The sequence below is a fragment of the Leptidea sinapis genome, chromosome 18, assembly GCF_905404315.1.
Source record: "Leptidea sinapis chromosome 18, ilLepSina1.1, whole genome shotgun sequence".
NCBI classification, from domain to species: Eukaryota; Metazoa; Arthropoda; class Insecta; order Lepidoptera; family Pieridae; genus Leptidea; species Leptidea sinapis.
The window spans coordinates 4395899-4411221 of NC_066282.1; the positions used below are offsets into that span (position 1 = coordinate 4395899).

Below are 15323 nucleotides of genomic sequence, written 5' to 3' on the forward strand. Positions count from 1 at the left end.
AGTCAGTCATTTGCCACACTAACCTCTCAGACAAATAAATTAAATGATATCTAAATTCAATCTCTATAGCTTTACACTTTATAACAGCTTTATAATCGTCCAGCTACTTGAACGGGTCATACGACAGCAGCGCCTGGGCACCGAGCTGGCGACTGCGATCAAAAGACAATCGGTCAAAGTTCGAAGACCGAAGGCAACCGTCCTCAAAGAATACGAGCAAGCGCAAAAACTCAACGACAGACTCAAGTACATAGTCCAATCTCTGGCCAACGAGTACCCGTACATGAATGATAAGTTTGAGACCATTCTGAACACACTGAACATTTTCTCTCCGACCACAAGTCCTCGGCTGGTTGAAGACTGCGGATGCTCGGATATAAAGGAGGAGCAAGAAGATGCCGAAGAAGAGAATTCAAACGTGGCTGAGAAGGAGTGTGAATGTTAAGTCGTGTGCTGCTAAACTGAAATTGATGTCATGCTGTCAATGTCATGTCACTTTTGTACTCTTTGGGAGTACCTAATTGTTGCGTTACTGTCAAAATCATCTTGTCTACGATCTCTGAGCACTTAACATTTGGACGTATGATATCTGTCAGTGGAGATTAAAATATGTAAAGTTAAATTAGAATACTTATAATATTGCTTTTTTTAACAATTTTATTGGACCCGACGCAAGTTTTGATCTGTGAGTAAAATTGTTGCACAGTCGCGTTCATTTATTTATATTGCTTTGTGGATCGACGCGGTTTATACGCCGAGTGCGATCTGCGCATGACAACACCTACGTGCTCGTAGCCAGTGACACACAAATTTTGACATCAGCGTATTTGATTACACCAGAGATTCGTGCCGTGCATTGTGTTGTTACATTTTGTAGCTCATACATGATACTAATTCCGCCGTTTTCAATAACCTATCTATCCTTAGTTTAACATACTAGAGGTAGACAAATCTACGCTTACTTACATTTCAATAACATATCGACAGATAGCATTGGACTATAACTAATAATAGAACTATATTGGTCATAACTATGGATAGATAAGATCTTGTCATTAAACGGTGATAGGAATATATCCGTAACTACACATACGTTATTGAAAACGGTCGAAGTGGTTAGTAAGCTCTGAAGAGAATGGAAATGTGACAACAATATACCAGCACAACGTATATTATTGTGGCTTTTTATTGTTTTTAAATGGATTTATAATAAAAACACTTTGTAACAATAATTATAATTTATTTAAACATTTTGATATAGCGATATAAATATAATATTAACAATTGGATTTGTTTTTATTACCTATACCAAACATTTTCTTCGGATAAAAATTCATAAGCGTTTATAAAAACGGGTAATGTTGAAGCCCCAGAGACGATGTAAACAAATTGGTTAGTTTGTATTTCTACACCATTGCCCCTCTTCATGTCTTACGGCCTTACAAATAAAATTGGCATAAAGTTATAACTAAGCATAAACCAAGAATATGTAAAATGTTTACACATAGACAGTTTGCTTACGAATGGTTTCTTCGGACGTATAGCGTTTCCCGCGTTTATTTGCAAGGCAGCTTGTCATTCAGAAAACTTCAGAATTATCATTGTATTGACAGTGTTGTCCACGATAGTGTAAACATCTTGCATTTTCTTTGTATAAATGAAGGATGAATGATAACATCAGTTATAACTTTATACCAAGTTTATTTGTAAGGCCTTTAGAATACAATTAAAACATAATATAATATCATGATTTTTTATAGTTAAATTATATATATTTTGTGTTATGTTTCAAATGAGAATTTGTGTTAATTAAATGGGGTCGATTTTTAGCCCTCGCTGACCGCTAATATCAGCTTTCGTTGATGTCGACTCTTGGGAAACAGATTTTGACTGCAAGGGGCGATATCCCTTTCCATTCATTTACTTATGGTCTAAAAACATTTTAATAAAGCCTCTATCTTCAAAGAACTCTCTGGTTTGTTTTACCCTTTACCACAATAAAAATAAATTAGTCTATGGTCCCGTTCCGTTGGATTTAACTCCCGTTACTTATGGATGGATTCGTGCGCTGTCCGCTGATGTCTCAGGCGATGGTCAGAGCGATGGAACCGGAAGCCACAGTACATGCAGGGGAACCGCTTCTCCTTTGTGTGGCTTAGCATGTGGGTTTTCACATACCTGAAGATAACAATCGACAAAATAACATAAGGAAAATTTATTGAAGTAGGCGTTACTTTGCGGAAATCCATAATTATTCAAATGTGTTGAGCCTCTGTTAGTGTTAATTCCGCCAATATTTGTCTTTTAACAATTCGACGAGGACAGAGGCGTAACACGTGTCGAATTGTTTAAAGATAAATATTGGTGGAATTTACACAACAAAAATTCAAAACACTTGGATAAGTTGTGTGGTTTTATGAAACCATGATACAAGTGAAACTTTTTTTTATAATAAGGTGTGGGATCGAAACCCAATCTCGGGAACCAGATCTTAAATCTGGCGCCTTAGACCACTTGGCCAACCAGACTTAAGAAGTAGTTGAAATTAATTATTCGACTCCACCCCTACTCAGCGGCCGGTTGTAATGCGACATGCGATATATTGACAAAACAATTTAAGGCGATGCTATAAAAGTTTCACTTTAAAAATATTGTTGAAATGAAATTTCAATTGTCTTATATTTTAAACATAGATACGAATAGGTTGATCGAGTGCGGTAAGTTTATGGGAATCAACACAAACATTTAATTAGGTAGACCGTATTCATTAAAATCTATGGGAAGGAGATACAGAGAGTGCATCTCAAAATTATTATCTGACTTTTCTATTACACTAATAATTTGAAATGGATTTTTTTTAATTAATTTATTTAAAAAAAATACAACGTTAAATGAATAGTAAGTCTATTTTAACAATCATTATTCAATCAAATATATTAATTATGCTTAGAATATTGACACTATAGAAGTAGTCCCCGCGTGCCACGTCTAGATTGCAATAGTTTTGACAAGAGTAGTCTTAGGCTAGGGTTACTATGGATGCGAGTTCTGACGAAAATTTGTTCTGACGGATTCGTCAAAAGACACAAACGCCTAGTATCCAATGACAGTGTTTACACTGGCCACGACGAACGCGTCAGAACATGCACGACGTCGTCAGAACTCGCATCCAACTCCAGCCTAAGATGTGAAATATTTATAGTGACTATTTAAATGTGCTTAATTTAAGCCTAATTGAATAAAGTTTATTTGACTTTGACTAACCAACTCTGTCAAAAGCAAAAGTGGAAATGGACTGGACACATTCTGAGGGAAAAGAAAGAGAAATGGACAAAAACCGTTACAGAATGGTATCCAAGAGACGGGAAATGAAGGAAAGGTAGACAGATTAGAAGGTGGGAGGATGATTTTTTTAAAAGGATAGCAGGACCGGACTGGATAAGAGTAGCCAGAGACCGAATAAGGTGGAAGTCTGTAGAGGAGGCCTTTGTCGAGAGACAAATTACTAGTTAAGCTAATCTAAGTTTTATTTATAAGAAAAATTAAGTCACTAGTAATAATAAAGGCTATTTTATTTATTTTATTTCATTAACCAACTCCCATCTAAACGTTCGGGTGTTAATATGCGATATTATATCGAATCGGGCATAAATGCCGTTTAATATTTAGAGGCTGATGGCACAGTGTATAGAAAACTAATAGTGGGCCGTAGCCTTTGATGTTTGACGATAAGCCGACAACGCATGGAGTACTCCGCAGCACGTAAGGTTGTCACAAGTTCTTTTTTATAATTTACTTAGAATAAATATGATTATTTTGTAATTTATTGAAGTTATATATACAAATGATTTGAGTTTTCTTTAGTGTTAATTCCGCCAATATTTGTATTTAAACAATTCGACACGTGTTTCTGCCTCGTCTGGTCTCGTGCCAGATTTTGGCGAGACAACAAGTCCTGAGGAAGCCTCGTGTAGAGGCGAAACACGTGTCGAATTGTTTAAAGACAAACATTGGCGGAATTAACACTAAAGAAAACTCAAATCATTTGTATAATTATGGATTTCCGCAAAGTAACGCCTACTTCAATAGAAGTTATTTATAGCAACAAATACAAAATCCTTGGTCTAGAAGTGGATGTCTTCCGACTATTTATATTAGAAAAAAATCCAAATCCAAATAAATAATTTTAACAAAAAATCTATTTAAATTCTATTAGGCTCAAATGCTGAAACAGTTTGAACCAAATATTGTTTCCAGTAAACGAAATCAAGATCGACATCAATTCTGTTTCTAACCGATGAATAAAAAACACAAAATCATATGCGGGATGGTAATATTCAAACTCTCACAGCACAACTGGTACTATATACGATTTCAATTGCTTATAAATTAAAACAAACACGCGTTAGCCCTTAAAATCGCGTCCCGAGCTGCTAACTAATTTCGGTCTCACCCCGCACATATGATTGCTCTGTCTACGGCTTCATAGGCAACGGTATAAGGAAAAGGTATAATAATATACTGGGAAAAGAAAGCCGTCTCTACGCATTATGAGCTGTCTATTTGGAAACTAGCGCCATCTGGAGATTGGCCCCGAAAATAACTATTAAAAGCTCCAAATGATAAAATTCATTTTTAATGTTGTGACGCAATTAAATAACTAACTCTACTTTTTAATGTAGGTATTGCAATTATTTACCATGTTGAAATTGCATGTAGAGTTAGTTATTTAATTGTGTCACAACATAGAACATAAAGGATAGATTTAGTAGTGCGAATATTCAAAATGGAACACGAGAACTACATACATGCGCAAACGCTAGAAGTAGCCGCCATTTTACGACCAGTGGGCAGTGACGCAAATAAAGAAAAGTTGAAAGGTTTCAAAGCGAGTGACAGCTGACAAAGCTTTCATTTTCGGGCCAACTAACAGATGGCACTACAGTCTTCTGAAAACGTCACTTTAAGGCGTCTGTCCCACCCCTGGGTAGGTATCTAGTCTATCGCACATACCGCTGCGTGGTGAAAGTCATATCGCACTTGGGACACGGGAAGCTCCGTACGTTGCTATGCGTCTCCTTGTGGTTCTTCAGACCGCTTGACGACACGTAGTGCTTACCGCAGACGTCGCATTTATACGGCTTCTCCTTCGAATGACTTCTGAAATACAATCATAAATGCTAGTAAAGTGGATACTGTTGCATCGCGTTAAGGCTCACAATCCAAAATATCAAATGCTTGATTTTGACTCTACATTACCGTACGGCAGTAATAACAATATTACCATAGAAAGAACAGAGAAGAACATCACGGGACGAGACGAGCGGGACGTTCAGCTAATGGTAATTGATACGCCCCACCCATTACAATTCAGTGCCGCTCAGGATTCTTGAAAAACCCGATTATTCCGAGCGGTACTCATTTGCCCAGCAATTTCACTAGCTACGGCGCCCTTCAGGCCGAAACACAGTAATGTTTTCACACTACTACTTCAGACAAAAATATGCGCCGTTGTGGTACCCATAATCTAGCCGGCTTCCTGTGCAAAGGAGCCTCCTACTAGTATAACCTTGGTGAAAACGTTTCAACCTGTAGCGCCACCGAGTGTATCAGAGGATTTGTGTCTGTTACAAGGCAATGGGTCACCCCCAATAATAACACTGAAATAAAACTGGAATTTGAATATGTTTACTCACCGAAGATGCACTTGTAAATGATACATTTTGAAGAAACTCTTTGAACAGTACTGACACATGTGCGATCGTTCTTTGTCATGCACTCGTCTTCTGTAAAGTCATAAATAATTTTTAATTTTGTAAAATTGATTTCTCTATAATCTTTTTTTTTTATAACACTTTTACACATATCATCTTGCCCCAAACTAGACATAGCCTGTACTGTGGCTACAATACAATTATACATTTAATGCAATATGCATACTAAACATACAAAAATACTTATAGACATCCATGACTCGGTAACAAACACCCATATTCATCATATAAAATATGTTTGCACCTCTGCTCTGTAGGTTCATTAACCGCTGGGCTAGACTTATTTTAATAGAGAATGAAGAATTTACAAATCTAATTTAATACCAAAATTTATGGATGATGCGTACGATTCCGCGCCTTTCGGTATCCCGAATGTTGAAAGGTTTCAAAGCGAGTGACAGCTGACAATGCTTTAATTTTTGGGCCAACTAACAGATGGCACTACAGTCTTCTGAAAACGTCACTTTAAGGCGTCTGTCCCACCCCTGGGTATAAGTCTATCGCACATACCGCTGCGTGGTGAAAGTCATATCGCACTTGGGACACGGGAAACTCCGTATCCGCCCCACCACTTTCACCACTAACGGCCATTCCCAATATTCAGTCTATCTCCGGTTCTGGCCCACTTGAGATAAAAAATCGTAACTATCGTTGACTTTTCTGTCCCAATAAACTAATCGACGGTAACTCATCTTATCCGTCCTCGATCTCTGTCAATGGGACGACGTATAGCTTACCAGCGATGAAAGTTTGTATGGACATTGCAACAGTGAACTGGCGATAAGAATCACTTATCGGGAATATTGGGACAGCTTCAGATTATTGACTGCTAATTACTGACAGTAGAAGGTAGTAATTTATCTCTATCTGTTGATAGTATATTGGGAACGGCCGTAAGCCAACCGTCCAAATGACACGTCATCCATAAAACTTGGTATTTATGTTCAACTCTCTCTGTAGCGCCATCTAAAGGATCTACTTTACAGTTGACAACCTCAATTATTGCATGTTAGGAAATTGACTTGAGGCAATTTATTAATTTAAAATGTTTACCCTACACTTCTCGAATAAAATATACAAAATTTGATTTAGAAATCAAGATTGCCTACTTCTTAAAGAACTACTTTTAATGTCAATGAAATCACTACCAAAGCTTCATAAGCAAATGGCGAACTAAGAGAGAAGAATCGGCGCAAGAAACTATAGCAGTATATTTTTTTAAAACATTTGCATTACATTGACGACCATATAGCTCATTGGTTAGTGACCTTGCCTGACGGGGTGCGGAAGGAGTCAGAGTATACCAGTGGGAGGCTCCTTTGCACAGGATGCCGGCTTAATTATGGCTAACGGCGCTTAGTTCTGCCGTGAAGGGCGCCGTAGCTAGAGAAATTACTGGGCAGATGAGACTTAACATCTTATGTCTCAAGGTGACGAGCGTAATTGTAGTGCCGATCAGAATTTTTGGGTTTTTCAAGAATCCTGAGCGGCACTGCCTTGTAATGGGCAGGGCATATCAATTACCATTAGCTGAACGTCCTGCTCTTCTCGTCCGTTATTTTAATAAAAAAAGAGGAAGCGGGGTGTGGAAAGAAGAAATTGACAGCTGAAGTTGACACTAACAGTTACGAGTTCGATGCCAAATGAGCAAATGAAATATGGCGCCAACAATAAATATAAAGTGAATTCTTACGTATGCATCTGTAGTAGGACTTTAGTTGTGAAGTTCTTGTCACATGCGTCACATTCAAATGGCCTCTTATTCGTGTGTAAATTGATATGCTCTGCTAGCTTAGACTTGGATATAAATCGACGATCACATTCAGAACAACTGTATGGCAGACTGTTTGGATTGTGGATACTTAGCATATGGCTCTTTAGATTTGTGACCGCTGAAAGAATTTAATACAGCCATTCTTATTATGTAACTTTATATTAAGGAAGCTCATTGTTGCTCAGCGGAGGAGAGCCATAGTCACCGACATAGCACGAATGATTGGGTGAACGTGCAACTGAAGTGGCAGTGGGCGGGGCACATAGCTCGACGGACAGATGGCCGTTGGGGCAGTAAGGTCCTCGAATAGCGACCACGTACTAGAAGGCGTAGTGTTGGTAAGCCCCCCACAAGATGGACCGACCATCTGGTCAAGATCGTCAAAGTAGGTTGGATGAGGGCAGCGCAGGACCGATCATGGCCATCTTTGGGGGAGGCCTTTGTCCAGCAGTGGACGTCTTCCGGCTGAAATGATGATGAACTTTATATTGCCAATATCACTCACATGTTAGGGTCGTAAATTTAAAAATACTATGTTACTTAAGAAGAGTTATTAGTTTTTGGCTTTGTTTTCTTTCGATTGGCATCATAAAAGTAGGGGTCTTTTTTTTTACATTTAAGTCGGTTCGATTCCCAGACGAGGCAAGTAATTTTTAGAAAATCTTTGAATGCAGAATTACTAACTTTTAAAAATAACATAAAGTCTTCTTTCAGTAAAATAGCCTATCTTCGATATTTAAGGTACTTTCCCTTCATGTCCCATAACTTTGGGACATCCTGTATACATAAAGCTCATAATCATGTATATCAAATTATTAAAACTTTCGTGAGACATTGTAACGTTATTTATTAACGCGGCTTTGCTGATCACCAATAATGACACAATAGTGTCAGTGATACCGTGCTCGTCATAACAACCGGCAAACCCCGCGCACCCCTGTCCAGCCGCGCACTACGAGCACAAATCCGCAGTACCAAACGGGACATTATCGCACAAATAACCCACTCCAGTCACCCTGATGAAGGACCTCCGAATGGTCCAAAACTGGTCGGTACCCACACCGAAAAGCCGTGAGTAAAGCCGTGTTAGTAAATAACATCATGTATGGTAAGATATAATGGTTACATAGCACTTAGATTCAATTATTATAAAGACGGGATAGCGTCGACGTGAACCGGATCAAACTTGTGTCTGAAATCGAGACTATGCTTTGCAAAGTCTCGGAATGGGGCCGACAAAATTTAGTCCAATTCAACCCCAAGAAGATACAAGTTTGTGCGTTCACCACTAAAAAGTCTCCCTTTGTCGTATCCCCTCGATTCGAGATCACTCCTCTAACTGCCACAGCCTGTATTGGCATACTTGGCGTCGATATATCGAGCGACGTTCAGTTCCGTGGTCACTTGGAAGAGAAGGCCAAACTGGCCTCTAAAAAGCTTGGTGTACTCAGTAAGGCAAGACAGTACTTCACTAAAAGCTACCGCCTGCAACTTTATAAGGCGCAAATTCGGCCTCACATGGAATACTGTTCTCACCTCTGGGCGGGTGCTCCCCAGTACCAGCTTCTTCCATTTGACCGCATACAACGAAGAGCGGTTCGAATCATCGACGATCAAGTCATCTCCGATCGGCTTGATTCTCTAGCATTGCGTAGAGATGTGGGTTCTCTCTGCATCTTCTACCGCATTTATCACGGGGAGTGCTCAGAGGAGCTGTTCGGGTTGATTCCAGCGGCCGAATTCCACCATCGGACATTACATGCAAAGTACCATCCGCATCACGTAGACGTCTGGCATTCCACAACCGCGCGTTTTCTTCGAAATTTCTTGCCTCGCACAGCCACTTTGTGGAATCAACTACCGGCAGCGGTCTTCCCGAACAGATACGACTTAGGGACCTTCAAGAAAAAAGCATATTCCCACCTTAAAGGCCGGCAACGTATTTCTTGACACACCTGTTGTTGCGGATGTCCATGGGCGGTTGCCTCACCTCTCCCCATCCCGTGAGCCTCTTGCCCGTTTGCCCGCTCTCATATAAAAAAAAAAAAAAAAAGACAGATACAGGTACAGCATGTGGTAAGATGAACTAGAATCAATTACAAACTGGGATATTATTTGATCTAATTAATGAATGGCTGTTATGTTAAGTGGCATTGGAAGTGGTGTTTTTTTATGTAAGAGGATGACAAACGATCGTACAGGTCACCTGATGTTAAGTGATCTCCGCCACCCACATTCTCTTGCAACACCAGAGGAATTACAGGAGGTATCCATATCATATCATCCCAGATACACCACACAAAGAAGGAAGTGATGATCAAGATTGTAGGCAGGGGCATGCATTGTTTTACTAGCTAGGTAGGCACTGTAGATCTAACTAGTCGTAGTTGCGCTTTAGTCCGACAGTACAACATAAGTTGTATGAAACCCTGCTTGCTTCCGTATATACAATCTGTAGACTGCCTACCGTAAGTAGTAAATTAACTTTAGCACTAGTGCTATATGTTTAGGTTCATAACAAGGTAGGTACTACCCCTGATTGCAGATATTCTCTGACACTATCCTTTATAGAGTGCAGTAGTGTGGTTGAATGCACACAAATCATCCAATTGTATTAATAAAAAATATATTATGCAATAAACCTTCCTACACCATGTTTCCTTCTTAATATGAAATCAGTAGCTACAAAGAATTATCAAAAATGGTGGCAACACATGGCTGTATTCCTATTCCACAATAGAAAATAATTTCTATGAACAAATGAACAATAATCTTGAATATCTTGATATCAGATGGTTGTGAAACTAAAGTGGCAGTGGGCAGTAAAGTCCTCAAATAGCGACCACATACCAGACAGTTGTTGTTGGTAGGCCCGTCACAAGATGGAATGACACTCTGATCAAGATCGCCGGAATAGGTTGGATGAGGGCAGCACAGCTCCGATCGTCATGGCACTCTTTGGGGGAAACCTTTGTCAAGCAGTAGATATATTCCGGGTTGAAATGATTATGATAATCTTGAAGTTTACCTTTTTTGCATATTGTACATGTTCTCTTAATTTTATGCTTTGATCGAACATGTTTTCGTTTCGCCATATTGGTGCTAAATGTAATATTACAAATTTCACATTTATATTCTTTTCTTTTCTTGGTTTCCTTGTGTGATTTAATGTGTTGTTTAAGATTAAGTACAGTTTTACCACACTCTTCACACACATGATGTTTCTGTTTGACAATCTTTCTAGATTTATTTTTTCTATTTTCAGTCTTTATTTTGTTCAAAGATACTGGAAAATAATATAATTTCATAATATATGTTTTTTTTTATGAAAATAAAGGACGAGACGAGAAGCATGTTCAACTGATGATTTTTGATACACCCAGCCCATTACAATGCAGTGCCGTTCAGGATTCTTAAAAAACCCAATAAATTCTGAGTGTAAGTAAGATGTTAAGTCTCATTTGCCCAGGAATTTCAATAGCTACGGCACCCTTTAGATCGAAACATAATAATGATTATACATTACTACTTCATGACAGTTATGTCAAACAAGTGCCATTGTGATACCCATAATCTAGCCGGCATCCTGTGCAAAGGAGCCTCCCACTGGTGAGACAAAACACAAACTATTGGGATAGTAAATAGTCTATAGCTCAATTAATATTATATGCTAGTGACAAACAAATTTTGTATATGACTGCACTAGAATGAGACAATCTGAAGAAAGATAAATTTCTTATTTGTATTGTGATTTTGCTACTTTGACTGTGTATGGTTTTTCCATGGAATTGTATGGAAATGCTAACAGGCATCAGATGTCACTCAACCATTACAAGTGTGGATTATAGAGAATAAAACACCTTATTACATTTTTAGTGAAGGCATACTCCACATATACTGGGTGGCCGAGAAGTTGATGTCCAAAGCTAAAATTTGAGTTTGGCTCATTTTATTGGCCAATGTTCTGGAAAGTTTATAAAAATAGTTAGAAGCCATAGCCTCATTTTTACCTTATACCTTGAACATTTTCATGAATTTAGCTGGAGCAGTTATCTTGAACTTACAACTCAATCTTAAACTAGTTCCGCATTGTCTAAACTTTTCATAGTTTCTTATGTAGTTATTGCAACTGTAGTTAATAATTATCAACAATAAAATTAACTAAAAGTTCAAATTTTAGCTTTGGATGTCAACTTCTTGGCCATCCTGTTTAGAGTCACCTGGGAGATTAAAATTGAAATTCCAATTGAATCCTCCTGCAAGTGGGGATGCAAAAAATCCAAAAGAGCCAGTTTGTTGGAAATTGTCCTGTTACGAGTAGTTTACCAAACACTGGATTTAAATATAGTTCACACCCCACTCAATTGTCACAAAGTTGCCTGATCTTGTATAGATTTGTAATATTATGTATAAAACCAACATGAACTTACCATTTTCTTTTGAATCTTCTTCCGCATCATATTTTAATTTATTTTCTAGTATAGCACTTAAAATTTCATCTTCTGATTTATTATCCGTAACATATTCTTCTTTAACTTCTGGTTCTATTTTTATCTCCACATCAGTGTCATCATTATTGTCAATAAATACGTCATCATTATAAGTCAAATCATTACACGTATAATCATGGTCTGAGTTTTTATTAATTTTTGGTAAAGTTGTATTCAATATTAGTGAATTCAGGTACTCATTATTTTTTATAACTTTACTCTTGAATATATAAATGTCTACTATCATCTGATAGCACTTTTCACATAGTTTTGTGCTTACTGTTGAATCTAAATGGACCTTGAAATTAACAATTATTAATGATTAAAGTAATTCTATAAACCTTTAAGTAGTCATTTCTTTTCAAATAGATGAATGAAAGATTTTGTGAATTCACTATGCACCATCAAAACATATATTACTTATCTTTATCTAGGTATCATGCCATATGAACCTAGGAACATTGCCAATGGAAGTTTGCTGAACACTATACAGGTTAAGTAAACTAATAATAGGCCTTGTAAGAACAAGAATAATATAAAAATGTAATTTTAAGTGCGAGTTTTGTGCGAGGGCATTCAAATCTCAATGAAACAGTAGAGGTTAACAAAAATATAATGGTCATAATCAAATTCTCATTTTACAAGATGTTGTTAATATAGCGACTGCGGATTTAGAATTGTACCTTTATATCGACGCAGAATAATAATACATCAGTGCTTGATATCGTTTGTTGATCTTCCACAGCAATACACAAATCCCTTATGTTCCTATCAACTTTTGGAGAAAGACAAGTTCGACAAAATATATTATTATCCATCTTAGAAGAAGAAAAATTACTAGATATCGGACATAAATCACGTTTATTTATAAAGAAAAACAAAACGAACACAGAACGTAAACAGTTTACATTTGATTTGTTTTGACTTTTGATTATGAAGCTGTCAAAAAATAAAGTAACGCATTACCAAGTACCTTCGCATTACAGCCCGGCCACAGATGTTCGTTTTGTATTGAGGGTTACCGAATTCAGACATTTCAAACAATTTTTTTGGAGAAGAAGACAACTTAATTTGCTGCATCACAGGAGCGTTACCTTTTAGAAAACTGTACGCGCTTTTTTTTTTAATGTAGCCTATGTCGAATCGTCCCGGAAACACCGCGCAATGAAGGTGATTCCTTAGTTTAGCTCTATATGTAAGAATAAATTTCCTTGACAACCGCACTGTAGAGGAACACCAAACATCCAGATGGTAAGGATGATATCCAGGTTTGTGTGTGTGGGTGGAATTCAGCGAATTAGCAATGAAATATGAGAACAACACTCCATTAAATGTGGCCAGACCTGCGCTTTGTAGAGCGCTAGAATTTCTATTTATTATCGTCGGCTTATTCTAAGCCATTTTCGCTTAACATTTCAGATAGCTGCTTTAAAAATTGTTCAAGTTTTCGAGGCCCAGTATTCCGATATTATACAGATATATTATACTATTTTATAAAAGCGAGGCGGGGAGTGATGTCGAAGAGCGATTATAAGACAAGTGGCAGTGAACGCATTTACACCATGGCCATTAGCGCATAAAGTCTCAAAAATCTTAGTATCGGTGCATTAAAAAAGATTGTTATTAGTATTGAATCTAGGTCGAAATTATGATGGCCTTTGTCAGGTACGCGTTTGCCCAACGTGATTTAAGTAATTGGTTCTCAGCATGACATGATTACGGCAATTGGTTCGCGCGCTTGACATATTATTGTCAAAGTTTGCCAGATACCTGGATGATGTATGCGTTATGTAGATATGTAATAATAAAAGGAACGGATTTTTCAAGTAGGGGAGAGGCGTACAAAATGACATACTAGTTATAAAATCAGTCATAAAATGTTTATTTATTTATAATATTCAACACTTTAAGTAATTATGTATTCTTTGGTTCATTACCTACTTATAATTATGGAGATCAATCATCTGAGTACAAAAACAATGATATTAAAAAATATTTTTAAATACTTAGAAAAAATCCGTTTTGTCCGCCCTCGGCGGGTAAAATGACACACGTGCTGTGGACAAAATGACATACTAAATTAGGAACAAAAATCAGTCGATTGCATGCATCGACTCGACATGCACAGTTCACACGTTTAACGCTTTGTCTTTTTCGAAACATCTGCACAAGATGCATGAGCCCATCTTTTACAGCTCAAGCACCGGAGCCAGACCTCTTGTGGCTTGGATCTTGAGAAGAGGTCATTACAATAAATACACGGACAATCTTCGTCATCGTCTATGGTTACTGTGTAAGCATTTAAAGAAGAAAAATCATTTTCGCTATCAGAACTAAAGTCTAAAACTTTTGTAACCTTTCTTGTCTTTTTCTTTGGAGGAGGTAGAGGAGCGGATTTTGCTTTTGTTTCTTCTATATTTGGCGTTGAAGTTAGTAACAATACTGATAGTTTCTTGCGTGGTTTTCTTTTGCCTTGTCCAGTCACATATATTCCTTTAGGTACTGGAGATAGCACGCTAACAGGAACATTGATATTCACGTCTTGGAGTATCCTAGATGACGTAGGTATCATAGGTCCTGCAGTAACTGAGCCTGTAGACTCGGCAACTGAGACTGGACTTCGGTTGTCTGCAGCTGATGTACTTGCAATTACCAGGGACGTAGAACTGCCTGCAGGTCCATCTCAGGTAGTAACCTGAGATGGACCTGCTGATGGTATGCATAGATTATCAGCTGCCGTTGAATCTTCTTCGGGCTTCATTATTATTTATAGCCTGAATACCCTTTTCCATGGAGATTGTATCCCAACGCTGTCTGTCTGTTTTTCTAGAATAGTTGCGAGGCATGATTCCTAGAAATATAAAAAGGTGGGTTAAATGACATAGTATGCTATTTTACCCGAACAAGGTGTATGCCATTTTGTCCACTTCATAACCTCCAATTTTAGAAATCAACGAATAAAAATGTAACAAGAATTTTGAGGTTTCAAAACATTCTGAAACTTATTTAGTAATATTACAATATTTTAACGCTAAGAACAAACAAATAAACGTCAAAAAATACTCACTTTTACGACTTGCAAAATACAACAAAACAAAACTCGTGACTGCAGAAATCATAAAAACACGCGTGGGCACCACATGGTCGAACGGACGCTACTGGAGCTGCCACAGGTTACGACCTGTCACCAAGCGACCCTCTACAGGCCATTGCGCGAACAAATATTTGTTTCATTTAAGAAATAAGTAGGTGTGCCATATTACCCGCCTATGCCATTTTGTACGC

The 15323-nt window shown here is 37.8% G+C and overlaps 2 protein-coding genes across 4 annotated transcripts in view; one reads left to right on the plus strand and one right to left on the minus strand.

Moving 5' to 3' along the window:
* LOC126969412 (coiled-coil domain-containing protein 40) overlaps nucleotides 1-1286 on the plus strand; it is a 23080-nt gene extending 21794 nt beyond the window's left edge. For both annotated transcript variants that reach the window (XM_050814812.1, XM_050814813.1), the window contains one exon: nucleotides 104-1286. In XM_050814812.1, the coding sequence (XP_050670769.1) occupies nucleotides 104-445 (342 nt within the window). In that variant the 3' untranslated portion in view covers nucleotides 446-1286. The remainder of the gene's footprint in view (nucleotides 1-103) is intronic.
* Nucleotides 1220-12952, minus strand: LOC126969436 (zinc finger protein 37-like). 2 transcript variants are annotated; one of them, XM_050814853.1, is made up of 7 exons: nucleotides 12722-12952; nucleotides 11979-12336; nucleotides 10577-10834; nucleotides 7468-7666; nucleotides 5697-5786; nucleotides 5014-5160; nucleotides 1220-2178 (listed from the first exon to the last, which is right to left on the minus strand). In XM_050814853.1, exons 1-7 carry the CDS (start codon nucleotides 12854-12856, stop codon nucleotides 2046-2048), a joined length of 1320 nt encoding a protein of 439 aa, XP_050670810.1. In that variant the 5' UTR covers nucleotides 12857-12952; the 3' UTR covers nucleotides 1220-2045. The 2 variants fall into 2 exon arrangements, with proteins under 2 accessions (XP_050670810.1, XP_050670811.1); XM_050814854.1 differs by lacking the exon at nucleotides 7468-7666.
* Between the last annotated feature and the right edge of the window lie 2371 nt (nucleotides 12953-15323).

What these genes read in the sequence shown, in the direction of transcription:
- LOC126969436 (XM_050814853.1), bottom strand. Translation starts at nt 12,856, where the DNA reads ATGGATAATAATATATTTTGTCGAACTTGTCTTTCTCCAAAAGTTGAT. An exon ending in TATTCTGCGTCGATATAAAG is followed by an intron (nt 12,337 to 12,721) that starts GTACAATTCTAA and finishes GTTAATTTCAAG; the next exon opens with GTCCATTTAGATTCAACAGT. An exon ending in ATGACTTTCACCACGCAGCG is followed by an intron (nt 2,179 to 5,013) that starts GTATGTGCGATA and finishes TGTTATCTTCAG; the next exon opens with GTATGTGAAAACCCACATGC.